Source organism: Parambassis ranga, chromosome 19, assembly GCF_900634625.1.
Source record: "Parambassis ranga chromosome 19, fParRan2.1, whole genome shotgun sequence".
NCBI classification, from domain to species: Eukaryota; Metazoa; Chordata; class Actinopteri; family Ambassidae; genus Parambassis; species Parambassis ranga.
This window is the reverse complement of record NC_041039.1, coordinates 11,837,676-11,860,237: the sequence shown is the minus strand read 5'-3', so window position 1 is coordinate 11,860,237 and position 22,562 is coordinate 11,837,676. Positions and strand designations below refer to the sequence as shown.

The 22,562-nt window shown below is 42.9% G+C and overlaps 4 protein-coding genes across 6 annotated transcripts; 1 reads left to right on the top strand and 3 right to left on the bottom strand.

Moving 5' to 3' along the window:
* Positions 1-424: 424 nt before the first annotated feature.
* Positions 425-6,653, bottom strand: kif22 (kinesin family member 22). 2 transcript variants are annotated; one of them, XM_028431107.1, is made up of 13 exons: positions 6,514-6,653; positions 6,025-6,219; positions 5,798-5,925; positions 5,434-5,585; positions 4,381-4,590; positions 3,629-4,025; positions 3,164-3,284; positions 2,771-2,891; positions 2,404-2,584; positions 1,859-1,953; positions 1,433-1,633; positions 1,288-1,347; positions 425-570 (listed from the first exon to the last, which is right to left on the bottom strand). In XM_028431107.1, the coding sequence occupies exons 2-13, from the start codon at positions 6,210-6,212 to the stop codon at positions 541-543; spliced, it is 1,884 nt and encodes a 627-aa protein (XP_028286908.1). In that variant the 5' UTR covers positions 6,213-6,219; positions 6,514-6,653; the 3' UTR covers positions 425-540. The 2 variants fall into 2 exon arrangements, with proteins under 2 accessions (XP_028286908.1, XP_028286909.1); XM_028431108.1 differs by having other exon boundaries at positions 6,025-6,239; positions 6,514-6,630.
* A 616-nt stretch (positions 6,654-7,269) lies between these two features.
* Positions 7,270-8,986, top strand: pagr1 (PAXIP1 associated glutamate-rich protein 1). Its single transcript, XM_028431531.1, has 5 exons — positions 7,270-7,494; positions 7,711-7,923; positions 7,996-8,329; positions 8,413-8,501; positions 8,611-8,986. Exons 2-5 carry the CDS (start codon positions 7,746-7,748, stop codon positions 8,844-8,846), a joined length of 837 nt encoding a protein of 278 aa, XP_028287332.1. The 5' UTR covers positions 7,270-7,494; positions 7,711-7,745; the 3' UTR covers positions 8,847-8,986.
* Positions 8,987-9,170: 184 nt separating this feature from the next.
* tlcd3bb (TLC domain containing 3Bb) lies at positions 9,171-15,294 on the bottom strand. 2 transcript variants are annotated; one of them, XM_028431529.1, is made up of 7 exons: positions 14,896-15,294; positions 13,369-13,572; positions 13,115-13,198; positions 12,538-12,763; positions 12,257-12,352; positions 11,264-11,373; positions 9,171-11,129 (listed from the first exon to the last, which is right to left on the bottom strand). In XM_028431529.1, the coding sequence occupies exons 2-7, from the start codon at positions 13,491-13,493 to the stop codon at positions 10,862-10,864; spliced, it is 909 nt and encodes a 302-aa protein (XP_028287330.1). In that variant the 5' UTR covers positions 13,494-13,572; positions 14,896-15,294; the 3' UTR covers positions 9,171-10,861. The 2 variants fall into 2 exon arrangements, with proteins under 2 accessions (XP_028287330.1, XP_028287331.1); XM_028431530.1 differs by lacking the exon at positions 14,896-15,294 and adding an exon at positions 14,501-14,851.
* Positions 15,295-16,464: 1,170 nt separating this feature from the next.
* Positions 16,465-21,756, bottom strand: mazb (MYC-associated zinc finger protein b (purine-binding transcription factor)). Its single transcript, XM_028431744.1, has 7 exons — positions 21,617-21,756; positions 21,277-21,427; positions 20,505-20,932; positions 19,752-19,999; positions 19,596-19,659; positions 18,848-19,019; positions 16,465-18,752 (listed from the first exon to the last, which is right to left on the bottom strand). Exons 1-7 carry the CDS (start codon positions 21,647-21,649, stop codon positions 18,409-18,411), a joined length of 1,440 nt encoding a protein of 479 aa, XP_028287545.1. The 5' UTR covers positions 21,650-21,756; the 3' UTR covers positions 16,465-18,408.
* Positions 21,757-22,562: the final 806 nt, after the last annotated feature.

Genomic DNA, 22,562 nt, shown 5'->3' with positions numbered 1-22,562 from the left:
AGTGTGATGCTGGGATGGACGGAGTCTCCAGGAAGGCAGGGTGGATCGGAGAGGAGGGTGTGTGTGTGTGTGTGTGAAATGAAAAGTGAAATCCACCAGACTACGTGCTGTGGGAGAAAGAGGAGGAGGAGGAAGAGGGGGTGGATTATAGCATCCTCATCTCATCACCCAAAAACATCTTCCAACATTCAATATTAATCCAGTGATGCAGCATTGAATACGGTGTCCTCCAGCCTCTACACCGTTCAAATTAATTAGCTTTAAAAACTGGAAACAGTCAGTGAAACAGTCCCTGAGTCCATCAGGGAGGGTAACATTAACCCCAGAGGTGAAGCTGACCATCACATTCATTTGCCAACATGAAATAAATACGTAAAAACATTTATAATGATAACAGATCTTTATTAAAAGCAATGGTGCGCCACCAGCTGGAGTGCAGCAGTAACTACAAAAACATCAGTCAAGCATAAAAGTATCAATAAAGAAATTCAGAATAAAAAAATTAAAAAAAATATGTACAGTGGGTTTGATAAATAAAAATCAGTTTCCCATGGCGCTCACGATGTTTGCCTGCAAAAAAAAAGAGATCAAGCAATGAATGAACACTGACACCATACAGTAATAATGCCGTCTTTTCCAGATATTAAATTTTATATATATAACCATCAAAACCGCCTCAATGTGATCTACAGAGCAGATAGAAAATCCACATTTTAAAGTGCCTGCTTCCGATTGCCCTCTAGGTAAAGGAGGAAAACTACACTTTAACATGGTGGTATGACTGGATGAATCTACAGCTGCTCTGGGTTCAGACAGGAGGCCGAAACACCATGTGTCAATTCTGATGAGATCATCAGCCTGGATATTCACACCAGATGCCTATTTCCTTGTGCCAGTAAACAAGCCATTCTCCTTCTCAGCTCCAAGCAGAATAAGTAATAACCTCATAAATTTATAACAAAGCTTTTTCCATGTTCGTGGGTAACAATGGTGCATGCCCGCCCAGTTCTGGAGCAGTATTCTGGAGCAGTATTCTGGAGCAGTACCTACAGTATTAAGCTTGAAATTGTGGTGAACGCTGGGTCTATAGAAAGTCATTTATTTCTAATATATTATCAGGATTTGCATGTGGTGTGAAGATAAAAGAGGCCAAGGACTCATGTAGTGATGATTTTTTTGTATTTGAGACATTTCACGATAACAGCAAACTACGGTGGAACTGTACACAGGTATACTTGTACAGCTCGACTGCCAGCATGGCTTAAACGCAGGTTCCTAAGGACTCACCTTCATGAACGAGGAAAATCTCTTCTCCGTCATGCCTTCAACTTTTATAAGATCTTCCAACTGGAAAATTACACAAATCACATCAAGTCAATACAGAATATGCTAAATAAGATCGTATAACAAATCTAATGTGACATTTCCTAACCTTTGTGAAGTGACCATGGATCTCCCTCCAACCAAGGATGAGCTTTGCCTTCTTGTCGCCAATCTGCTGCAGAGCTTTCAACTCTTTGAGGCAGCCGGAGTTCAGAATGTGAAGGATTTTTTGTCTGGATTGCTCCAGTAGAGATGTATCAAGCTGAGACTCCCACGCATTCTCCTGCATGTTCTCTTTACCTTCTGGAGACTAAGTACAAAAATATACAAATGCAATTCATGAGAACCAACCAACATTTATTTGTGTACTTGTGTCTAGAGGTCAATTTTGACCTAATAAACCTGAGATCCTGCAGTATCTGCCGAGTCAAAAAACAAACTGGAGCTAATGCACTACGTCAGCGTGTATCTGATGCTTGCAACTCTGCAGATGTGTCAAGCCAAGCACAAGCACAGTCACGGCTCGGATGCTGACCTCAACCAGGTTTGAAAGCTTCTTCTCTTTCTTCTTGACGCAGACACTCTGTTTCTTGACAACTGCCGGCTGCTGAAGAGGCTGGAGCCGGGACACTGACGGGAAGGAAACCACACACAGTACAAACATTAAATTTATTTACTGCTGCATTGAAATACTATTTTCTACAGAAAAGTATCAACAACGAGGTCATGTTTTGGCTACTTTAAAGCCAAAAGTTTGGCAGGAGAGCAAACTGGCTTACTCTCTAGGTTGCTGAGGGGTGAAAAAATAATTCCCCTTCATCGTTATTCAATACATTTTCTGGCTCAGATATTGTACATCAAGCTTTTGTATCACATTGCTGCTCATCAATAGCTGTAGTGATCCAACATGACAGAATTAGTGAGTAACAACTCTATAAAGAAACATGAATAATAGAGGTTCACATAACAGGAAAGGTTATCCAAGGTCATTTTTTCCATTTAACACTAAAAAGACAATATCTGACACACTTACAGTTTTAGTTTAATCATTTATAATGAATTTGTCATTTTTACACACACCTTGCAGAGGTTGGACTACGGCCTGCTGCTTATTGGGTTTTGATGCGTTTGTCTGTTTTCTCTGCAGGGGAGCTATGTTGTTCTTGAAGGAAGGCTCTTGTTTTGACATCGACTTCTCTCCAGCCAGCTGACTGAACAGTTTGGCCTTGCTCTCAAACTCCCTTTGCTTCTCTTTGAGTTCCTGTGGAAAAAAAACAAAAAGGACACCAAGGTTCGCTATCAAATAACCTCGAAGAAGAGCTGATCGATCAGTATTAAGATCTGACAGTATCAGCAGCATCTGCTAAAATCACATCCAGACTGGAATTCGGACACACAAGAGAAAAAGGTTGAAGCAGCAGGTTGAAAGGTGGATGAAGTCTCTCACCTGGATCTCCTTGCGAGACTGAGCTACATCTTTCAGCACGCTGAGTCTATCTTTGTCCTGACAGCCCATCATCAGCTTCTCCAGGGCTATTAGTCTGTCCATCACTGATGGTTCTGACAGACTGAAAAAGGCACATAAATGAAATCAAGACGGAGAAAGGTGGGTGGATATGAGGATAGATTGAGACTCAGATCAAAATGTCATGTTCACAAGTATCCCTGCTAGACAGACTTGTACCCCTCACATAACAGATGGCAGGAAAGCAGTGCTTGTCTCTCCCAGTAGACACAGCAGCTGCAGCCAATGGGAGCAAATCAAAGACTTGCTTTCACAACTAGCTAGAGAATCTCTAAAAAGCCAGACAAATAAGACAGCATGCGAGCGGTCTTTTACCTGTGGTAATGTGCAGAGGGTGAGGAGCCATCTTGCTCATCTTTCTTCTCCTCTTTCTGCCTTTTCTTCTGTGGCTCAGTGCCAGACCCAGTTGCCTCGTGTTCCTCCCTGGCCCGCTTCACTGGAGATGAAAGAAGGAGGGAAAATTAACAGTTAAGTACTATAACAACAGGATCTGTAGGGGGTGAAGAACATGTATTGCAAAGCCTAAATTAAAGCCAGAAAGAAAGAACCAGAAATTGTTACCACCAGAAGTGGATAAAAGACAAAAATAAGATAGAAAGGGCAGGAAAAAAATGTGTGTAGAATTCTAAAGTCATATCCATCTTGCCCACAGACATTGGCCCAGCAAGTCATCATCCTCTGGGAAGCGACATGGGTGCCCCCTATTGGCCTTTAGATCAAATTCAATTTCTTTTACACTGCCTGAAAAAGTGAATGCATTGCTTTATCAGTGTCACCTACCTGGCAGCACAGGCACGGCCACAGTTTCACGGGTGAAGGGTTTGTTTACAATAAGCTTTGATTTTGCTGCAAAGTTCAGTGCACTGAAAGTATCAAAATAATATTTGTACTCCGGTGCAATGTTTGTGATCATGACAGAGTGTGCCGAGCCTCCCAGGGAGTCCTGCAGCAGCCGTGTCAGTTTACTGTCTCTGTATGGCACACGGACAGCAGAGCCAGAGTTTAGAGAGTCCACCACTTTGCTGAGCGTGAAGAGAGACAGGTTGATGGCGCCACTCTCCTTCAAACGGATGCCCTGGTTGCCTGTGCGGCGGTTGTCCTCAGACCCTGCCAAGTCTACCAAATACAGTTTGCCTGTCTGTTGTCGTTGAGGTGGGACACGCCGAGTCCGTACAACCTAGATCAAAGATTTGAGAAGGAGCAATGACAGAAGGGTCAGATGTAGAGTGACGCAAGTTAAAGGCAGGTGAGATAAGGTACGGCAAACTGCATATGAAGTGCACAAACATGGCATGTAAAAATATAGGAGAAAATAAAAAGGATAACAGTCACTGCTTGTATCTCTCTTATGGTAATCCCAGAAAGCCCCTGTTGGCTAATGGGAGTGTTGCAAGAGAGGATTGATTTAAGCACCTGCTACCAAATCCTGGTCTACTGCTCAGAGACCACGACCTGTTTAAGATGCTACTTAATGAACAAAACAACCACTTAAAAACCAAAATCAGCAAACATGATCTATTTACATGTCAAACCTTAATAAGCAGGATTGCGTGGCTGCGGCTGGAGCGCTGGTTTAGTTTGGTAGAAGCTGTTGTACGATTGAGGGTGGCAGGGACAAAGTGTTTGTCAAAATCTAAGAAGGAGGTGATGATAGTGTGGGTGAGGCCAGGGATGAGGATGTTTTTGTCTTTGTCCTCTCTGATTGGTAAATCCTGTGAGTTTGGTGACAGAAGATCTAGCACCTAAAAACAGGAGAATGATTACATGGAGTCATTGTGCACATGATATAAATGCATACCTCAAAGACACAAAAAGGAATGACAGCCATATCCAATGACATCCATGCCAACAGCAGCCTATGTTGTTAATCTGTGTTACCTCTGTTTCACTAGTGTTATTAATTTATTACTATCGATATCAGCTGTAACATAAACAAATACACATACCTAATCTTTCAGCTGGCTTGATAAGAACAATAACCGACCATGTTTGTCCTCTGTAATGTTTGATGTATGCCACATGTCTTATGTACCCCATTTTCTTTTCCTCTATCCTGCAGGCCATCAGCAGAAATCCATAATGAAGATTCAACGTTAATACAGCATTCTTCATTTCTCTGTTTCCTTTCGCTCTCTGTACTTTCTGGTTGTCTCTCCTCACTTATCTCATCTCATCATATATATACCTATTCTCTTCTCTCATCCTCCCCACCTTTCTTTCCCTTTGTTTCTCCTCTCTTTCTAAAGCTGAGCTTCAGCTAACAGAACCTTTTCATTTTGTCTGTTACAGGAGGATAAACAGTTTTAGCTGGTATACTGTATGTAAACATCATACTGGCAGACAATGCTCCGCACTAGCAGAATAATAAAAATACTTTTTAAATGGGGGTTAGCCATTTAACCTTGTTCTTCTTCTTATGGTTTTCCAGCAGACACATTTTCAAACATACACACAGGGGGTCCCACCCTTCACTATCTCTGATTGATTTAGACCATGATATAGGCCTAATGTGTGTTTGTTTTCTGGACAGAAAACCAGACATTGCTGGGTCACACAATATTGTGTATGCAGCCAATCATACATACCTTCTCATTGTAAATTTCCAAATAAGACATGCCAATCTTATAGTCCCACTCTTCACCCTCATCCTTGGCTTTGACCAGATTAAAGACCTCACGAACAGCTCGGGGGATCACACCTGGCTCCTTGGCACTACCCAGCATGGTGTGAGTTTTACCTGCAAAAGTCACAGCAAAGTTTATACAAAGAAGCCGTAAAATACAAAAACCAGAAATACAAAACAGCAAACCAAACTATCTTTACATGCCCTTGTGATAAATAAAAACATTTGAACATTCAAATAAAATTAAGAGCTTCTACTGCCTGTACACAACTAAAAGCACATTGTTAACAGACTGATGTATACAATTTAGAGATGACTTTACATACCAGCTCCTGTTGGCCCATAAGCAAACACGCTGGCATTTTGTCCGTTCAGGATGTGGGGCAGTATGGGCTTCACTGATGTCAGAAAAACCTCTTGCTGAGTCGTTTGCTCACCATGAAAAACATCAAAGCTGAAAAAATAACAACCACAACATCACGCTCATTACTGTCGTACAATAACTACAAATCTTACAGAACTTTAGAAATTAAAACACGATGGGGACACTGACTGGTATTTCACTGTTTCTGTGGCGTTCCTCCAGTTAATTATTTCCAGGTTCTGGGAGTCCAGGCCTCGTACACACGGTCCCTCGTCTTTCTCATCGGGGATGCTCATGTAGGGTCGTAGACGGACAGCTACACGAACCCTGGACGTCTTCTTGTTTCCTCCATCTGATACGGCCACACGCTGAGCCATGTTTGAACTATCAAAAACAACAACGGCCTACGTAACTTTACCAAGCTAACAAGTTAGCCACATAAACACTATTCTACACTGGTGTAGCCACATGCGAAATTGTAATCCTTCGAATTAGCACCGAGGAGAGTAACAACATTTTTTTCTACACAAACCATTGGCAAATAAACTCAGTTTCCCCTTCTGACGTGGCTTATTTGGGCTCCTAAAAGCTAAATGCTACATTATTCAGGAACGAACGCAACTAGCCTGAAGCAATTTAGCAACCCCTTTTTAAGTGTATTACTAAAGTTTTACTTACCGATATTACTTACGAACTGCTGAAACAAAACTTGTTATTCACTAAAGTCCTCTTGTAGTAACATTACGAAATCATAATTTTAACAATGGCGACCGAGCTCCCCCAACAACAGCTCCTAACAAAAAAACTTTCAAATGAGGAGCGCTGCAACCGGAAACACACAACAACCAATCAAAACTCACTTGGACCATGACGTCTCGCCGTCTTCTTCTTGTGGCATTAGGTGCATTACCGCCACCTATACCATACTGGAGTGTGGGGACGTCTCGCCGTCGCGTTCTTCTATGATTTTTATAAAACACCGAATATCAGATTATCAGAGTGGATTTTTAAAATACTTTACAAATGCCAAAAGTTACAATTTTTTCTTTCAAGCATTCAAGCTTTCAATCAAGCATTAATTCACCCTGTTTTCATTCTATTTATCTATTTTCTATTTCTTCTTACGTGTGCTGTTACTGCTTGACTTTCTCTATAGCACTGCACTGGTCTGTATCAGTTCTTACTGTGACTGGATATAGGCCATTATAATTATAATCGTTACAAATGTAGTATCGCATTTTCATCGGCTGGGGGCAGCAATGCGTTAAACACTGCTTAGTCTGCCCAGCACAAAAGAAGAGGAAGAAGAAGCGGCTGGATTCCTGTTTGCGGTTGTGCGTCACACCGGAAGTTATGCAAAGCGTAGATCTCCACTTTAACCATGTAAACTGTGATGGTGATGCTAGCGTTAACCGGATTATTCACATGCTGTTAGATCTGTGGGGTTGTGAGGTCCAATAAAGACCTGCAGATCGTCACACAGTTGTTCCTCCGGTCAAAATGGCGCCATGTTTACGTCTCTGCATAATCGTTTATTATACTTAGCAAACCTAATGGAGAGCTTTGGTGATTGTACCGGCTGGAAAATATTTTAACCCAACATTTTATCACAGCAACGCCGATCCACGGCTAGCCGGCAGCCTACAATTTAAGACTGTGGTAAGATTGTGTTTATAAATGTTTAGAAGAAACTGGCGGCTGGGCCTGGCGTTAGCTTGCTTTTTAAATAATGGTAAAACTATGATTTGGTGGTGGCTACTTTGTCTGTTTATGACAGCATCTGTCGTTATGCTGCCTTAAACCTATAGACTCTGACAAGTCATTTTTTAATCACATGCTTTTATGATATTCTAACCTGTTTCTGTTTATATTAAGCTGATCTGTGGCTGTAAAGTTCAGCAGCACGAAGCATGCAGGCTGAAGCCACAGACTCTTCACTGAGAGAGGGCATTGAGGCTCTGGGCGTGAAGGAGTCAGAAACACCTGCAGCAGTTAAGGAGGAAGATGCCAGCACAGAGCAACAGGACACCGAGATGACAGCTGCCACAGAGGAGGATGAAGAGGACACAGCAGCCAAGGATGAAACAGGTATCTGCATTGTCTGAAAGCTCATGTAGTTGGCAAGACGCATTCCTTACCCCTGTTTACTCCACTTATTAGATGGGAATGCAGATGCGGCGGAAACAGAGACACAGAAGGATGAAACTCAGGCTGACAATGAGGAGGATGCTGAAGATGGAAAGCAGTCCACAGAAGTGGACGGTGAATGGGAGCTTGCATACAGTGATGAGGAATTAGAAGATCCTAAAAACTGGATGCCCCCACCTGCAGAGATCAAAAGACTGTATGAGCTCCTAGCCAAAGGGGAGACGCTAGAATTGAACTTTGTGCCCCTTCCTAGAAGGCCCCCCACACCTGAACGCACTCCGTCTCCTGAGAGAGACGATGAGGACGAGGCAGCCAAGGAAAGGGAGAGGCAAGAGCGAGAACGCAAGTCAGTATTCTTCTCTCACTGATTTTAATCTTGAGGACTTTAGTTTGCGCACTCTATTTAAACATAATTGTGTTTTTTTCCAGACCTCCATCTCCAACTGAGTTTGACTTTGATGAGGAGCAAATGCTATGTACTCCAAAAAATTCCTTCATCAACAGACGGCGAACACCAGGTGTGACATTCGGAGTTACACACATGTAGTCACAAAGCTCCGACACCGTTGGACTCCATAAACAACAGTAAGAGTAAATAAACTAATTCTGTTTTTCCTTCTCTCCCAGGATCTTCTGCCCGCTCCTCAGTAAAGAGGGAAGCTCGCCTGGATAAAGTATTGTCAGACATGAAACGGCACCGCAAAATTGAAGAGCACATCATGCGCACAGGCCGTGACCTCTTCAAGAATGAAAAGAAGTTAGAGGAAGCCCTCTCTCCCAACAGCCAGAAGGAGCGGGAGAAGGAGAGGGAACGAGACAGCAACCCCAACACCATCTTCTCCCCGAGACAGAGGAGATACTGAAGCATTCAGAGGGAAATCAGACCACAAACGTTCCAAGGTTTTCTAAAAAAAAAAAAAAAAAACTTGAATTTTTTAACCTAACTAGTTTTGTAAGTTGTGTGTTTTATATGATGGCAATAAAGGTTTTAACCAATAGAAAATGGCATGAATGTTGACATCAGGCAAGGTCAAGATACAAAAACACAGCCCTAAACTTACAGGTAGCAAGCTTTACTGACGCACTTTTGTTTTGTTGAGCAGCATCGATGTAGAAATGAAAAGTTGTTTTTTTTAAAAAAAATATTTTCAACACCAATTTAAAAAAAAAAAAAGCTCAAGGCAGGCTCAGGACAGAGAAGTATATTTGTAGCTAAGTTTGAGTAACAATACAGCCTTCACACAAGGCTCAGAAGCATAGAGTATAATATGTATGCATAAATATGCATTCAAAACCACAAACCAAATAAATAAATAAATAAATACTTACAAATAAATAACAAGCATTTGTGGAATATACAGTACAGTCAGTTGAAATGTTTTTTTTTCATATTGTCTATATAAGCAGTACCTTATGAATTCACAGAACAGGGGAATGGAGGTGTTCTGTGTTCAACATGCCCACAGTTGTCCAGATGTTTTGGCACAGGCTACCCCATCTTTATGATTTTTTTTTTTGAGCTATGTTAAGCTATGTTAAGCTAAGTTTTTTTTCCCCCCAGGACAGTGTAATTGTTTAAAACTAACAAAAACATGATAAAAACAAGCATGTTTGTTCCAAGATGGTTCATAGAACCAGTGGCTGAAATTAACGGCTCAATGATCAGAGCTTTTCACACAATGTTAAAAAGGCTTTGCCAATAATGGTTAAAAAAAAACATTAAAGCCATGGACAAATGTGCTGCATGTCAGTCACAAGGGGGTGCTTCCCTTCAAGTTACAAGTCCCCAACACAGCTAAAAATACTCAAATCTCATGGATCCCTTTCGTGTGAATGAGTATTTGGACATTTAGACATCAGCACCAAACTTAAAAAAAAAACATGTTGATTCAATTCAAAGCCTCTGCTACAGTGCATCACTTCCTTCTAAGCAAAACAACCAAAAAAAGTGATACTGGTGAATGGAATGAAGTCATATCTACACTGAAACAAGAAACACTGCTACAACATTTGAGAGGGTAAGTCTGCATTCACTAAGCCTTAAAACTCTGAAATGATTTTATCTTAATGCTGAAATGTTGTTCAGTACAAACATCAGATGCAGAAATTAGACCAAAGAAATTTAAATAAAACCAACATAGAACTAATACTGTTGTGGTAAGGACAATTTTACACCTGCTATGTACAACCGTCACATTTTCTGTCCAAGTAAGCGTAGAGGGTGGAAATAAATAGGGTGATGGAACTGCAGAGGACAGTGGAAAAGGGATAAGGCAGCTGAATACAGTCTGATGAGGTTATCTCCCTTCTAAAGATGAGTCAGTCTGGTTACATTTTGTTAAGAGTGACAGTGACTACATAGAGGATACAGATAATAAACACTAACAAGTCAAAATACTGCTTAGCCGGGATTTTTTTTCTTTTTTTGAAGGTCTTCTTCATTACTAAACTGAAAAGGCCTTCCATCTACAGCAAACATACTAACATACAATATAATACATTCCTATTCTCCTGCTCTTCCTATACCTTGAGGCAGAGAGGACTGAATTTGATCTACATGAGGGAAATAGCCACCTATGCTCGCTATACATCCAGGCAAATTCCACTCAGGTCAGTGCATGTTCCTATCTGTCACAGTGCCCGATGACATCTTAAATACTGAGCGCTCTAACACTCCGTTTCCTACAAACTAAGAAGCTGAAGTACTTGAAGGCCAGCCACTGCATTATTCAGCCAGTTGCTGGCTTCAAATACTTCAGCTGTATTTGAGGCCATTGTTACGACTTCATTTAAGTCTCTCTTTTTCCTTCAGCTTTCTTTCCTTTACAAACTCATTGGTACATTCGCCTTCCTTCCCTCCCCCTTCACTCCACTTCTCTCAGTGAGTGGTCAGCTCGGGCTCTGTGGAGCGCGTGCTGTAGCCATTGGCAGGCTGGGGCAGTGCGTCGCCATCTGTCTGGGGCTCCTTAGCAGCGGGTATGGCCGCACATGGCCTCTGAGAGCGCGAAGTGCCGGTGAACAGTCGCAGAGCACCCCTGCAGATTAGGGAGAACCAGTAGAGCTGGGGTGCCATGAGCAGAGCAGCACCAAGGTTACAGTGCCAGGGCACAGAGAAAGGAACCATGTGGAAGGGAATCGATGCATACCTGGATCCAAACAGAGCACACATGAATGACTGTAAACACATGCCTTGGTTATTACTTCCATGATGAGACACTATGCAAGTTACTGACTCCAGCTCAGAGACACAAGCAGAACAGAGGTGGAAAGAAAGACATACCTTCCATAGACGTAGTAGAGGTAAGGGAAGAGTAGGACTCGACAGACGAAAAAAGTGATCAGCATTAAAGCCCCATTCACTTTGTGCAGGAGAGTGTGTTGCTGTTTGTACTGAGAGTGGAAACAGAGAGAGAGGGAGAAAAAAGGCAAGCAGTACAGTTTGGTGAAAGCTGAAGATGTTAATCTTGTTGTTGTCATCGCTATATTGTCAATTCTACATTTGATACTATCTGCATGGATCGCACAAGTGGTGGAAAGTGCAGTTGGTGCGGGTTGGACACCGTCTAATTTCTACAGGATGGTGGGACAGCGTGTCAGTGCTGTACTCATTTGTTCAGCCAACCTGCTTCAGTGAGATAACCAACACAAAAGAACATTTCTTTATAGAGCTTTTCTTCTTGCCCATTTTCCTGTCCTGGAATTACCTGGCTCCTAAATGCTCTTTTGTGTCTGATTATTTTTCATTCTATGAGCGGGACCTAAACAAAGCCCACAGCCATTGTTGTTTATCAAATGGCTCCATGCACTGTTGTCAGGGATAGGAGGGGCAGGGTGTTAGAGTGATAGAGTTTAGAAGGACAAGCTGATAATGTATCTGCTGAATATCCAGTCTCAATACTAGTGGCTATGATCAGAGGCTTACAGCTGCAGGAACTTGTGATGTGGTAGAGGTGGTGGTGGTGGTGGTGGTGGGGTGACAAGTATAAAGCAACGGGGAAAACTACTGTAAGTACTTCCACACAAACCTAAACCAAACACAGCAGGATGCAAGCTCTACAGTGTGTATTCAAGCAAAACGTGTTACCAATTAATGCTGTTTCTGACAGTGGTGCTCAGCTGACTGGGCATGACCGAGCTGCATGCTGGGACTGATGGAAATACACTCTCCAAAGAATTAAAAGGTGGAAATAAAGTGCAGAAGAACTTTACTGTGACACGTGCGCATGCAACTATGCTCCGTAATCTTAAAATCAAGCTGAGCCAGGACACTTACCTGGATGAGTATTTTTCCTAAGCAGACAGATGGAGTGCTGAGCTCAGCCATGAACATTATACCCTGGAAATAATCTCCCTTCCCTTGTCGCCAAAACTACACAAAGAGAAGAGAGAGAAGAGAAAAAAAGATGCTGATTATTTAACATTTGACATTAACATTTGAAGAAAAATACAGTGATTGTTTTTGTGTGGGTGGTTGTACATAGATGATTTAGTGCTATACTTTTCTGGACTCACTCAAATCTAAGCCCAAAAGAAAGAGCAGCGTGTGACAGTTACCACAGAGACAGGGAAACAGACGGTGACCATGACAACATGGTGCAGCACCATGAGGAACTCGCGGCGCAAGTAGCTGGTCAGTGCGGAGCTCATGTGCTGGGGTGCTGCCGAGGCCTCCTCATGCCCTTTGACCCGGAGCTTATACCAGTAGCACATGAACATTGCGTAGATGTCATAAACGAAGTAGGGAACAGCGAACATGATATAGGAGCTGGTAAGCCAGTGCCTGTGTGGAGAGAGGAAGAGGATGGATATGTTAATTAAATAGTGTGAGAGCGCCAAAGCACAACTTCTCTAACGTCATGTATGCCTGCTAAGTTGTAGCTTAATCCCAATTAAAGAAATCCAGAGCAATAAAGAAGAGCTTGTGCCCTTTGCAATCTAGAAAAATCTCAGTGGATCCCATCTCACCTGAACAGCCCATCTGCTTAAGGCCATTTAAAGAAAAATACATTTTCTGCCTGAGTAAAACCCACTTTCTCACAACAACTGATCCTAAAACTTAGCAATCACATATTCTGACAACTAACTTAACAGCTATGTTAAAATACCAGAAAAGGCTGGTTTCTGTACTTACTGGTCCTCAATGATGTCCTCACAGGAAGAAGAAATAATATAGCCAGCTGAAGAAGCCATGACTGCCTGAACTGAGGACACCAATCTGCAACAAATAATGTATTTCTTGTTGCCAAAGTAGTGAAAGTACTAAAGATTTTGCAGAAAAATAAATGACATAACTACAACCATAACAACCAGCTATATTTGTCTCTCAAAAACTAGCTAAATAAGGCACTCATATGTCTAAAAATAATAAAAAGTTTGAGGTCTAACCTGGCTGATACAATGACTGCATCACCCTCACTCCATCTTAGTGCTGGGATGGACTTCAGGCATTGTTTGGATAGGAGGAAAAGGCCTGGGAAGAACACAGACCCAGCAGCTAGGATGGTCAGCATGGTCCCTGGTGATCTGTCTGAGAGGCAAAAAGTTCAGCAGGCAATCTGGTCCTTGAAATCCGTCGCTCTCTCCACCTCTCTGAAAGGCAGAAAACAGTAAACAGTTCATATTGATCTGACTACTGGCAACTCCCTCTTGCATGCGCTTACATAGATAACAAAGTACATTATCAAAGTCCAACATATGTGGTAACGTATTATCCTAGCTACTCTTAAAATGTAGAAGAGTGAGGCAAGATGTGTAAACAGATTCATATTAAAGGTGAAAAGGGACAGTGCTCTGGACTGAGAGCGGAGGACTACATAACTGCTGAGTACAGTGTCAGAGACAGGATGTCAGATAGAAGGCCCCTTTGTGCACCATGCTGCTGCCCTGTTCATCTGATGACATTGTGAGCGTTATTCACTCGCCCATTTATTCCTAGGGCAACCATGTGCTACTACCATCCATGCGGGTTTGCAGTTTGCTTACACTAGACTAGCTGACTCATTAAAAAGTTGAAGTCCATTAGCAAAATACGCATTGCGCTATTTTAAAATCCTGAACATCGAAAATATCGACAGTGCACACGCTGCTTATGCTTATATTTTCTATTACCTGTCCAGAAAACCGGCTATTGTTCAAGTTTAGGTAGGCAGATAATCAAAGAATAATTATTATTATGAACAACTGCAGGTCGAGACATTATTTAACTACCATCGTAACGTTACTGGTAGCTAAAACCAATGCAGTTATTTAACTGTTAGGTTGAGCAAGTGAAGCTGATTCAAAGGATGAAGGGTCCGAAAACATCTATGTCATATTTATTTTGTCCTGATATGACGCTAACTTATTGGGTACAGTAGGTTTTCATAACAAATTCAGCAGCTAGTTAAGCTAACTGACGACAAGACAGCTATAGCTTTATAAAAATTAACATGCTTTGTCGTGCTTTTGAAAATAGGTCAACCAGTGTGTATTGTACATATGCTCAGTGAACATTAAACATTCAAAGCCATCCCCTCACCTTGGTAGGCATGACCAACTGTCTGCGTTGCTGAATCGCCTGCTAACAATGACGCTAGAAACGTTAGCTAATGTTAGCATGTCCCCTTAAAGCCGCTATTGCACTGGTTTAACACTTAGCACCCATTTCGTTCATGCTATATTGAAATAACAACAGTTAGCAAGACACTGACCCCCAAACAGGACAACTAATGACTAAATGTGTCACTAGCAATGTTTGGTTACACAACCCTAAAGACGATGCGTTGACGCTAAACTGTTTTGTTAGCTTAGTTATTTGTTTGTAGCACTTAGCTTTAGCGACTAAGCTAACCGACCCAGTGAAAGCTAACTACGGCTAACGTATCGGAGTTTACACATGTCTGGAATAGATTAAGAATCTTATGCAACACTTACACGGGGACTTTGCAGAGTCCAGTCAGCGGCCGGAGGAGAGTCGTGTCCTGCAGAAAACGTTTAACATGAGAGATATCCCAGGGGTCTCCGCCTCGATGATCCGCATGTTTATGTGGCCACTTCACTGTCTGGATGGTAGCAGTAGCGAGCTAACGCTAGCAGGCAGCAACTTGGGTCAAAATCGGTGTGAGGAAACCTCACTGGGAGCATTAGCGAACAGTTTGCAATCTAAGCAATACCAGTAAACAGCGTCGTCTAATTAAAACAAGTTAAACCGAAAAAAAGACACAGTCTAGTCCAGGTGTCACGGCAACGCTAGCTCCCTCAGTCGCTATGTCATCTCATCTGTCTCGCAACAGCGGAGCAGAGATGCCGCTGCCTCAGCCTCCCAGATGCAACGTTGACTCAACAGTGTGCACTGCTGCGCCAGCTAGTTCCTACAGGTTCAGACGGATCATGTCATGACGAGAAACGTGCGCCAGTCACGGCTCTGCATGTTCGTAAATTCATATATTGTTTCTCTATAGAGACGAAAGGATAACATGGAATAATCCGCCTATTTTATCCGCTCAAAATACGCTGATGTACAAGGAGCATCCACTGTTTAATTCAGAAAATCACTGAATACACGGTAATTAAACCGAGACAACCAGATGCATGAGACTGTTAATAAAGACTTGTGCAAATAAATTGATTAATTTAGATCATAGCTGCTATTATCAGGTGTGTTTATAGGCTGCAACTCTGTTCAAGCTTTGCATCGGTAAAAGAACCAGTCAAACTGGAGCAGTGGCCCGCACTGATTCAGCAAATGGAAAAATCTGGAACACTATCTTCTTCTAGTAAGATCATCACACCATTTATTTATACGTCCTCCCCAACCCACCCCCGTGACCGTCTCTGTAATATTCATACTCAAGCAGAGGGGGCCAGTGTTCATGCAAATACACCTAAATAAGACCTAAATCCCATAAAGGCTATGAACTTTAGTTTTCAAGATGTTTCCAATAATAATAATATTTGAACAATAAAGAGCAGTGCAGAGGTCAAACCTGATGTCATCAAGACAAACAGATTAGATGCAGTCAGCAAACATATGACTTGTGCTGGGTCTTATCTTTAGTCTAAAATCAAATGATCATTTGGTATATTTGTGCATGAAAAGAAGGTTTGTCTCTGAAACACCACCAATGTACATGATGTAGAGTGTATCTGATCCTGCTGCACTGTCAACACGCGTGTTCATCAGCTCTGCTTGAATCAATCAAGCTTTATCGGGCATTGATTGTGTGATGATTGATTATTATATCTAGAAAAAAAGATTCTGGAGGAACTTTCTTTTGATGCTATCTGCACACAATCACCAAAGAGTGATCAATTAAATATAGGTATTGACATAAAAGACCACTGACAGTCAGTGAATACCAAAAATGATCACGTTAGTGAATGTAAAAGTATGTTAAAACATTTTAACTGGGGTCTGTTATATGATTAATAATTACCATTGTCTGTCTTATGTGTGTATAATCAGGTGAAAAGATCAGTGCGCACACACACACACACACACACATGCCTGTTTACTCTTTTTACTTTAAATTGTCCAAATTACAAAATAATAACATGATTTCTACTTCATCTACAAAATAACAGAATATTTATGACTGTAAGCATCATTGATTTTTTTTTTTTTTTGCTCTAACGACCTTTTAGACATGCATACTGTTGAGAAATATAAAAATATAAATATAAATACATCCCATTAATATTCTTAATGAATCCATGACTAAGATTTGAAATATTTGTTTTATCATAAAAGAATTAAAATGCAGTTGAGTACGATAAGGCATTAAGATGTATCACAAGAGCTGTACAGAATCCTATAGAGTGGAGGTATTATTATTATTTTTTTTCTTAGTGTAAATGGAGAAAACCTAAAAAAAAATAACTGGTTATAAATCACTAATTTTCTCAACAGGAAGAACACATTTTTTTTAAAAAAAGCAAAGAAAAGAAAGAAAGAACTCTACAGATTTCAAGGTAACATATTAACACAAAACTGAAAAAACACACACACCAGTACACAACCAGGATTTGTTTACAGCGAGTGGTGTTGCCGACTCCCGTTTTTAACTCCTCAGTTTGCGACTTTTTAAGCCCTTTCGATACCACGCGTCACTCACGATACAACTCAAAGCAACCACGCTGCCCCCCCTCCCCTCCCTCCCAGGCGAACATGGGGCCATTCTTCCAAAGGTTAAATGTAGAATGATAATGACTTGTGTTGAAAACATTATGTGCTATACAGAGAGATCATTAACTAACTAATGCATAAGTTTCACATAGAGAAAACAAAGGTCTATGGCAATGACTGTTACAATCAAAAGAATGGCCAAAAATGTTAAAAAAAAATGTCTGAATAAAAATCAACGTTTTCATAAATATTATTGTTTACAGCTAACTAACTTAGTGGAACTGCTAAAAGGTTTCTTTTGTCATGACAGCTCCCTAACAATAAGCATGACTGAGCTAGCTTGTTTTCATGCAAAAGGTAGTTCTCAGGTGCAAGAGTCGCCATGTCAGAAGCTGAAGTGTTGATTAGCTATTGTCTTTTTTTTGTTAAAGGCCAGAGAGGAAGACTCAGAGCAAGAAAATCCAAAAACCAAGTTTGATCCTCACTAAATCCTGCGATAATTTAAGGTGCTTGATGCTCCTGAACACTACGCTTCTTCTCGTCTCTGTACCTTTAGAACACAAATCAAACGAGTACATCCCACGTTTCCATACTGACCTCATCATGTATGGTCTTCTGTCCTGATCTATAAATGTCCCACTAACTAGGGACCTAATCAACTAGCGTTACAGCTTCAAATCTTTGTGAACAAACAAGCTAACATGCGAGAGGAGCACACTCACAAACGCACGACTTCCCTTCTAATGTTTTGTTTTCTGAGAGCTATTGTCTTCACTGCTACTTCTTAACGCAAAGCCATTTGGATTCTCAGTAAGTGAGCTGCAAAATGGAGGTAAGATCAGAGCTGGTGTGAGATATACAGTACTTGGTGCACTTGCAGAGAGCAGCCAATGCCAGGGTTGGGGGTTGAGGGGAGAGAGAGAGAGAGAAGAGAGAGGACAGAGAGGGAAGAGTAATACAGTAGATGCTCACGATACCACAGTTTCATTAAAGTAGAGTCTTAAATGCACCAGGGCATTCAGGGGCATTTGGACAACACATCCATATTTGTCGTTAGTGTCAATGAACCTGCCACAAAGGTCCTTCTTCTACATGACCTCAGTCCTCAGTTAATATAACTCCTCCTGTTCCCCCAGCTTTGCAGCTCTGAGGCGAGGCTGCCCTTGAGCACTGACTTCTGTTAGTCTCCCTCACCCTTAATCTGAACTTTACCTGTAGGCAACGAAACTGAAACCGGATCAGCATCTACGAGTAACATCCACCTTCTCTAACCTTGCTCTCTTGCTCAGGGACTGAGGTTGTTACTGCTGTGCCCTCTGCTGCTAACTGTGGGGCTGCGGTGCTGCGATGCTAGAGCAGTCTGTGACAAGCAGGTCCACCACTGTGTTACCAGTGACATAGACAGTGGGAGCTGTCACCATGTTGCTAAGGGAGACTGAGCTGCTGGCAGCCACATTAGAAGTGACAGGGCTTGGGACGCCCTGGCTGTTGCTATGGGTGCCCATGTGCCCCTGGAGCTGGGTCGGTGTTTTGCAATGGACGCCACATAAGTGGCAGACGAGTACGCCGCCAGAAGTTGTGCCACCAAAACCCCCTGGGCTGTCCTTCCACTCCTGGCCGTGGTGCTTCTGGGCGTGGACACGAAGGTATGTCAGCGTGGTGAAGCCTGGTAGATGAGAGGAAAGCCGGGAGTCAATTCACATATGTGATATATTCAGTGATGAACTGATGTCTCAAACAGATTCCAGTTTTTACACTTACTGCGGTTACAGAGGTGGCAGGCGTGGTGCTGCGACTGGTTGTGCACCCTCATGTGATCGGTGATGTAGGCAGCGGACAGGAGCTTTCCACAGATGTGGCAGGGCACCTTCTCTTCATGGCGAATCATATGCGCACGCAAACGATCCTTTGTAGCAAAGCTTGACTCACAGGTCTGAAAACAGGTAAACAAGAAATGACGGTCAACAAAAAAGGTGTGCACGATTCTTCCACAGAGCAGGACGTTTATATATCATATAGTGTCTTTGATATTATGTTCCACTTCTGCAGGACCTTGGTCGCTGCTAATTCTTTGAGGAAGATTTGGTCTGTGCTGCCTTAATGCCTTAGCTAACTACAATAAATTGCTAACATAGAGCTAACATTTGCTAAAAGAATACTTTGGCACAGTGAAATCAAATGTTTGTAAGACTTAACATATGCATGCAAATAAACAGCATTAAGTATATGCTTCACATACACAGTATGTAATGAAGTATGCTGCATGCAAACATCACAATGAGAGTCTGGCTGCATGCTCTCAAAGCACTTTATCCACATCAGTTTCCATGGTAATATACTCAGTGTTCATCTACTTGTGCCTGTGTGCATCTCTGTGAACCAGCTGAGCTTAAAATGTATAGGTCATTAACCTGGAGTCGTGTGGATCATTTGAACGTGGCCTTTGTTAACATGAATAAACTAAAACAAGATGCTAGTGAGTGAGGACATCAAGCAAAGGTAAACGTACGGGGCATTTGAAGGGTCGCTCCGAGGAGTGCACCTGTCTGACATGACTATTGAGGTGGTCTGGCCTTGGGATGGAAAGGCAGGAGAACATATTAGAACAGGTTACACTTCAGTTTCGTGTGTATGATCGTTGGGAACATTTGTTCTGTGGAGTCACCTGGAGAAAGCTTTGCCGCAGTGGGGGCAGATGTAGGGTTTTTCCACTCCGCCTTGATGGGAGCGCACGTGGTGGCTCATGCGGTCCTTCCTCTTGAAGCGTTGCTGGCAGATGGGACAAGAGAAGGGCTTCTCATCAGAGTGGGACAGACGGTGGCGGTTCAGGTGGTAAACGTCTCGGAAGGCCTTTCCGCACGTCTCACAGGCATGGTTCTTCTTCACGGGGTTGGGGTTGGGATTTGTGGGTCGCTGTGGCAAAACAAACAAGTAGATAAACACACTACAGAGTTAAGATGCAAAGTATTTAAAATACACAAAAGAAATACATTCACTGTCAACCGCCTTTGTTGAAACCATGCACATACACATTCATATTCCTATTTCAGTGAACTGGTTAGTATGATTTGTACTGAAGTTGTGTGTCATTTCTGAGGGCTTCCGTTAGGTGTTACTTCCTGCTGGACTTATCTGCTTTGTGTTACAGAGAACATGCAGGGGAGCGTGGGGGGGCTTCGAGCACAGTGTTTCTCAAACTGGGGACCAGTGCCAAACCCTAGGATGGAATTCGCTGGTCCCTGAGCTCTTAAAAATTGAACACACAGTTTAATATGAAGCAGCTGACACACAGCAACTGCTCGCAAGTCCCAAACAGTAAGATGATGGCGTAACCATCCCTGTGGCCAGGCAGCTTAAGAAACAACATGCTTGAAGGTCTGGGGTTGACGACAGCCATCTCCACAAGGCCCTGACCCACCTGTACTGTCGCCCCTGTGGCCATGACGACAGCAGCAGGAGGCGGAGCATGAGGGTTAACACTAGCCATTACGTTTGGCATGGCAACCCCTTCACCATCCTGACCACCCAGAGGAGGCTGCTGAGCACCCGCCAGCAGGCCGGGAGGGGCGAGAGGGGGAGGCACGGAGAGCTGCAGCAGCGAGAGGGGAACAGTGGTCCTCTCCGCCCTCCCTCCGACCCCTACCGCCATCACAGACGGGGCTGCTGCCACCACCACCTGGCCGGCCGCTCCCTCCTTTGCTCCCTCCGCCTGCTCTCTGGCCCTGTCCTTCATGCGTACCCCAGTGTGGACCGACTGGTGGCGCCGCAGGTTGTAGTTGTTCTTGAACTGCTTGTTGCAGATGGCACAGATGTGTTGCACGCGGGTCGGCCGGGACACTGGCTTCACTGGACCCAACGGAGAAGCAGGACAAAAGACAAGGAAAGAAATACGTTAGATTTAAAGACTATATTAATAATATTAGGCAAATGGTTGGATTACTAATAAAAAAACTGTAGAATTATCAAGTAATATTGTTGTTTGATTGAAAATTATAGTTTATGTGCACGGTTGTTATTATAGCAACTAGTTTTATCAGTTAACCAGCAGGTGATGTTCGTGGCGTTACTTTAATCTCATATAATCGCAATGCAATGCAAACATGGTGAATATTATACCATTCCAATAGTATATAAATATTGATTGAAGTTTCCTTAAGAGCTCCACAGGTGTGGAGTGCAGTGTCCCTTACCAGGCAGGGGTTCCTCATTGAGAGCAGTGGTGTCCACAGTTGAAGGAGGCTGTGCTATGTGCTCTGGGGGTGGGGTCTGGGGAGAACTCGTATGCACTGGCATGAGCTCTGATTGGAGGCTCCCCTCCACTTGGTTTTGGGTGGGAGTACTCTGGAGGAGCAAGAAGAAGGCCATCACCAAATGTAAACACAAGTCACAGCATTATCTTGTAGAGGTGCAAAATGCCAGCAGTGAGGACTGCAGGGCGCACGCTGACAGGCCTGCTGCGAGAAAATGCGCGCTAACAACAACAAAGTCATTCAATAAAGAGGGCCGGCAATGGCTGCTCAGCGAGCCTACCTGGAAGAGAAAATTGCTCCAAGCAGCATCCATTTTGCGCCACGGCGATGGAGATTATGAAGTCAGCTCCTGATTGAGATCGAGGCGAGCAGCCTTTGCATGGTGTTGATCAGCTCACCGACGATCGAGGCGCAGACAGTCGCCTTTCCTGCAGCAGAAACGACGGGCTCCTGGATTCTCTTGAAAAACGTGAATAAAGTCGTCTGCAAAAATATGTTTTTCTCATTGAGGTAGCCTGGTGCTGTCAATTAAAATGCACGCAGCTGTTGACTAATGCAGGCTGCAGTACACAGGCAGTGGTGGAGCAGGCCAGCTCCAATAATGGCCCGTTTCTCTTTGACTTTGGTTTCTAACTTTAATTCATTTAACGTTAATCTTACTAAAACGCAACATTAAACAACCAAACTGTTCTCAAAAAGCAAAAAAAATCGCATCTTACAGTATTAGACTTTAGCAATAAAAGTAAACAATCTTACGTGAAATAAAGGCATTTTTACGCTAGGTAACAAATATGGGTTATAACACACGTATCTGGTAGCACAGCAGGTCATGCTTTGTTTTTAATTTATAAATCTATTTTTCCGATTTTCCCCCAATAGGCCAATCGGGTGTTTGTCGAAGCCTCGTTGTTGGATTCAAGCCCTGACCCCGGCGAGCGGCGCTCTCGCCGGGCCGCAGCCTATCGCTCCACCTCGGCCGTTCAGCTGCGAGGATGTCATCTTTCTTTTTTTATCGCCCGCTCTCCCTCCTCCCTCCCTGTCTCTTTCTTCCTTTTCTTTTTTAATTCCTCTTTCTTCTACCCCTCCTCTCCTTTTCTCGCACCGCTATGTCCCACTTGCTCTTAAAGGGATAGTATTTCCTCTTCGGACACCCCCCTCTCATTTCCGTCTCCTCTCGTCAGAGCCTGCCCTCTCCTTCCTGGATTTTTCGGCCGACACAAATTGCA

Excerpts from the sequence above, each read along its gene's own strand:
- kif22 (XM_028431107.1), bottom strand. The coding sequence starts at position 6,212 with ATGGCTCAGCGTGTGGCCGTATCAGATGGAGGAAACAAGAAGACGTCC. Across the intron at positions 4,026-4,380 it reads ACGCAATCCTGCTTATTAAG|GTTGTACGGACTCGGCGTGT; the intron begins GTTTGACATGTA and ends TCTTTGATCTAG. Across the intron at positions 2,892-3,163 it reads CCCTCTGCACATTACCACAG|TCTGTCAGAACCATCAGTGA; the intron begins GTAAAAGACCGC and ends TGCCTTTTTCAG.
- tlcd3bb (XM_028431529.1), bottom strand. The coding sequence starts at position 13,493 with ATGCTGACCATCCTAGCTGCTGGGTCTGTGTTCTTCCCAGGCCTTTTC. Across the intron at positions 13,199-13,368 it reads GCAGTCATTGTATCAGCCAG|ATTGGTGTCCTCAGTTCAGG; the intron begins GTTAGACCTCAA and ends TATTTGTTGCAG. Across the intron at positions 12,353-12,537 it reads TCTGTTTCCCTGTCTCTGTG|TTTTGGCGACAAGGGAAGGG; the intron begins GTAACTGTCACA and ends CTCTTTGTGTAG.
- mazb (XM_028431744.1), bottom strand. The coding sequence starts at position 21,649 with ATGGATGCTGCTTGGAGCAATTTTCTCTTCCAG. Across the intron at positions 20,933-21,276 it reads CAATGAGGAACCCCTGCCTG|TGAAGCCAGTGTCCCGGCCG; the intron begins GTAAGGGACACT and ends CGTTGGGTCCAG. Across the intron at positions 19,020-19,595 it reads AGCGACCCTTCAAATGCCCC|ACCTGTGAGTCAAGCTTTGC; the intron begins GTACGTTTACCT and ends ACCTGTTTTCAG.
- pagr1 (XM_028431531.1), top strand. The coding sequence starts at position 7,746 with ATGCAGGCTGAAGCCACAGACTCTTCACTGAGAGAGGGCATTGAGGCT. Across the intron at positions 7,924-7,995 it reads AGCAGCCAAGGATGAAACAG|ATGGGAATGCAGATGCGGCG; the intron begins GTATCTGCATTG and ends TCCACTTATTAG. Across the intron at positions 8,330-8,412 it reads AGGCAAGAGCGAGAACGCAA|ACCTCCATCTCCAACTGAGT; the intron begins GTCAGTATTCTT and ends GTTTTTTTCCAG.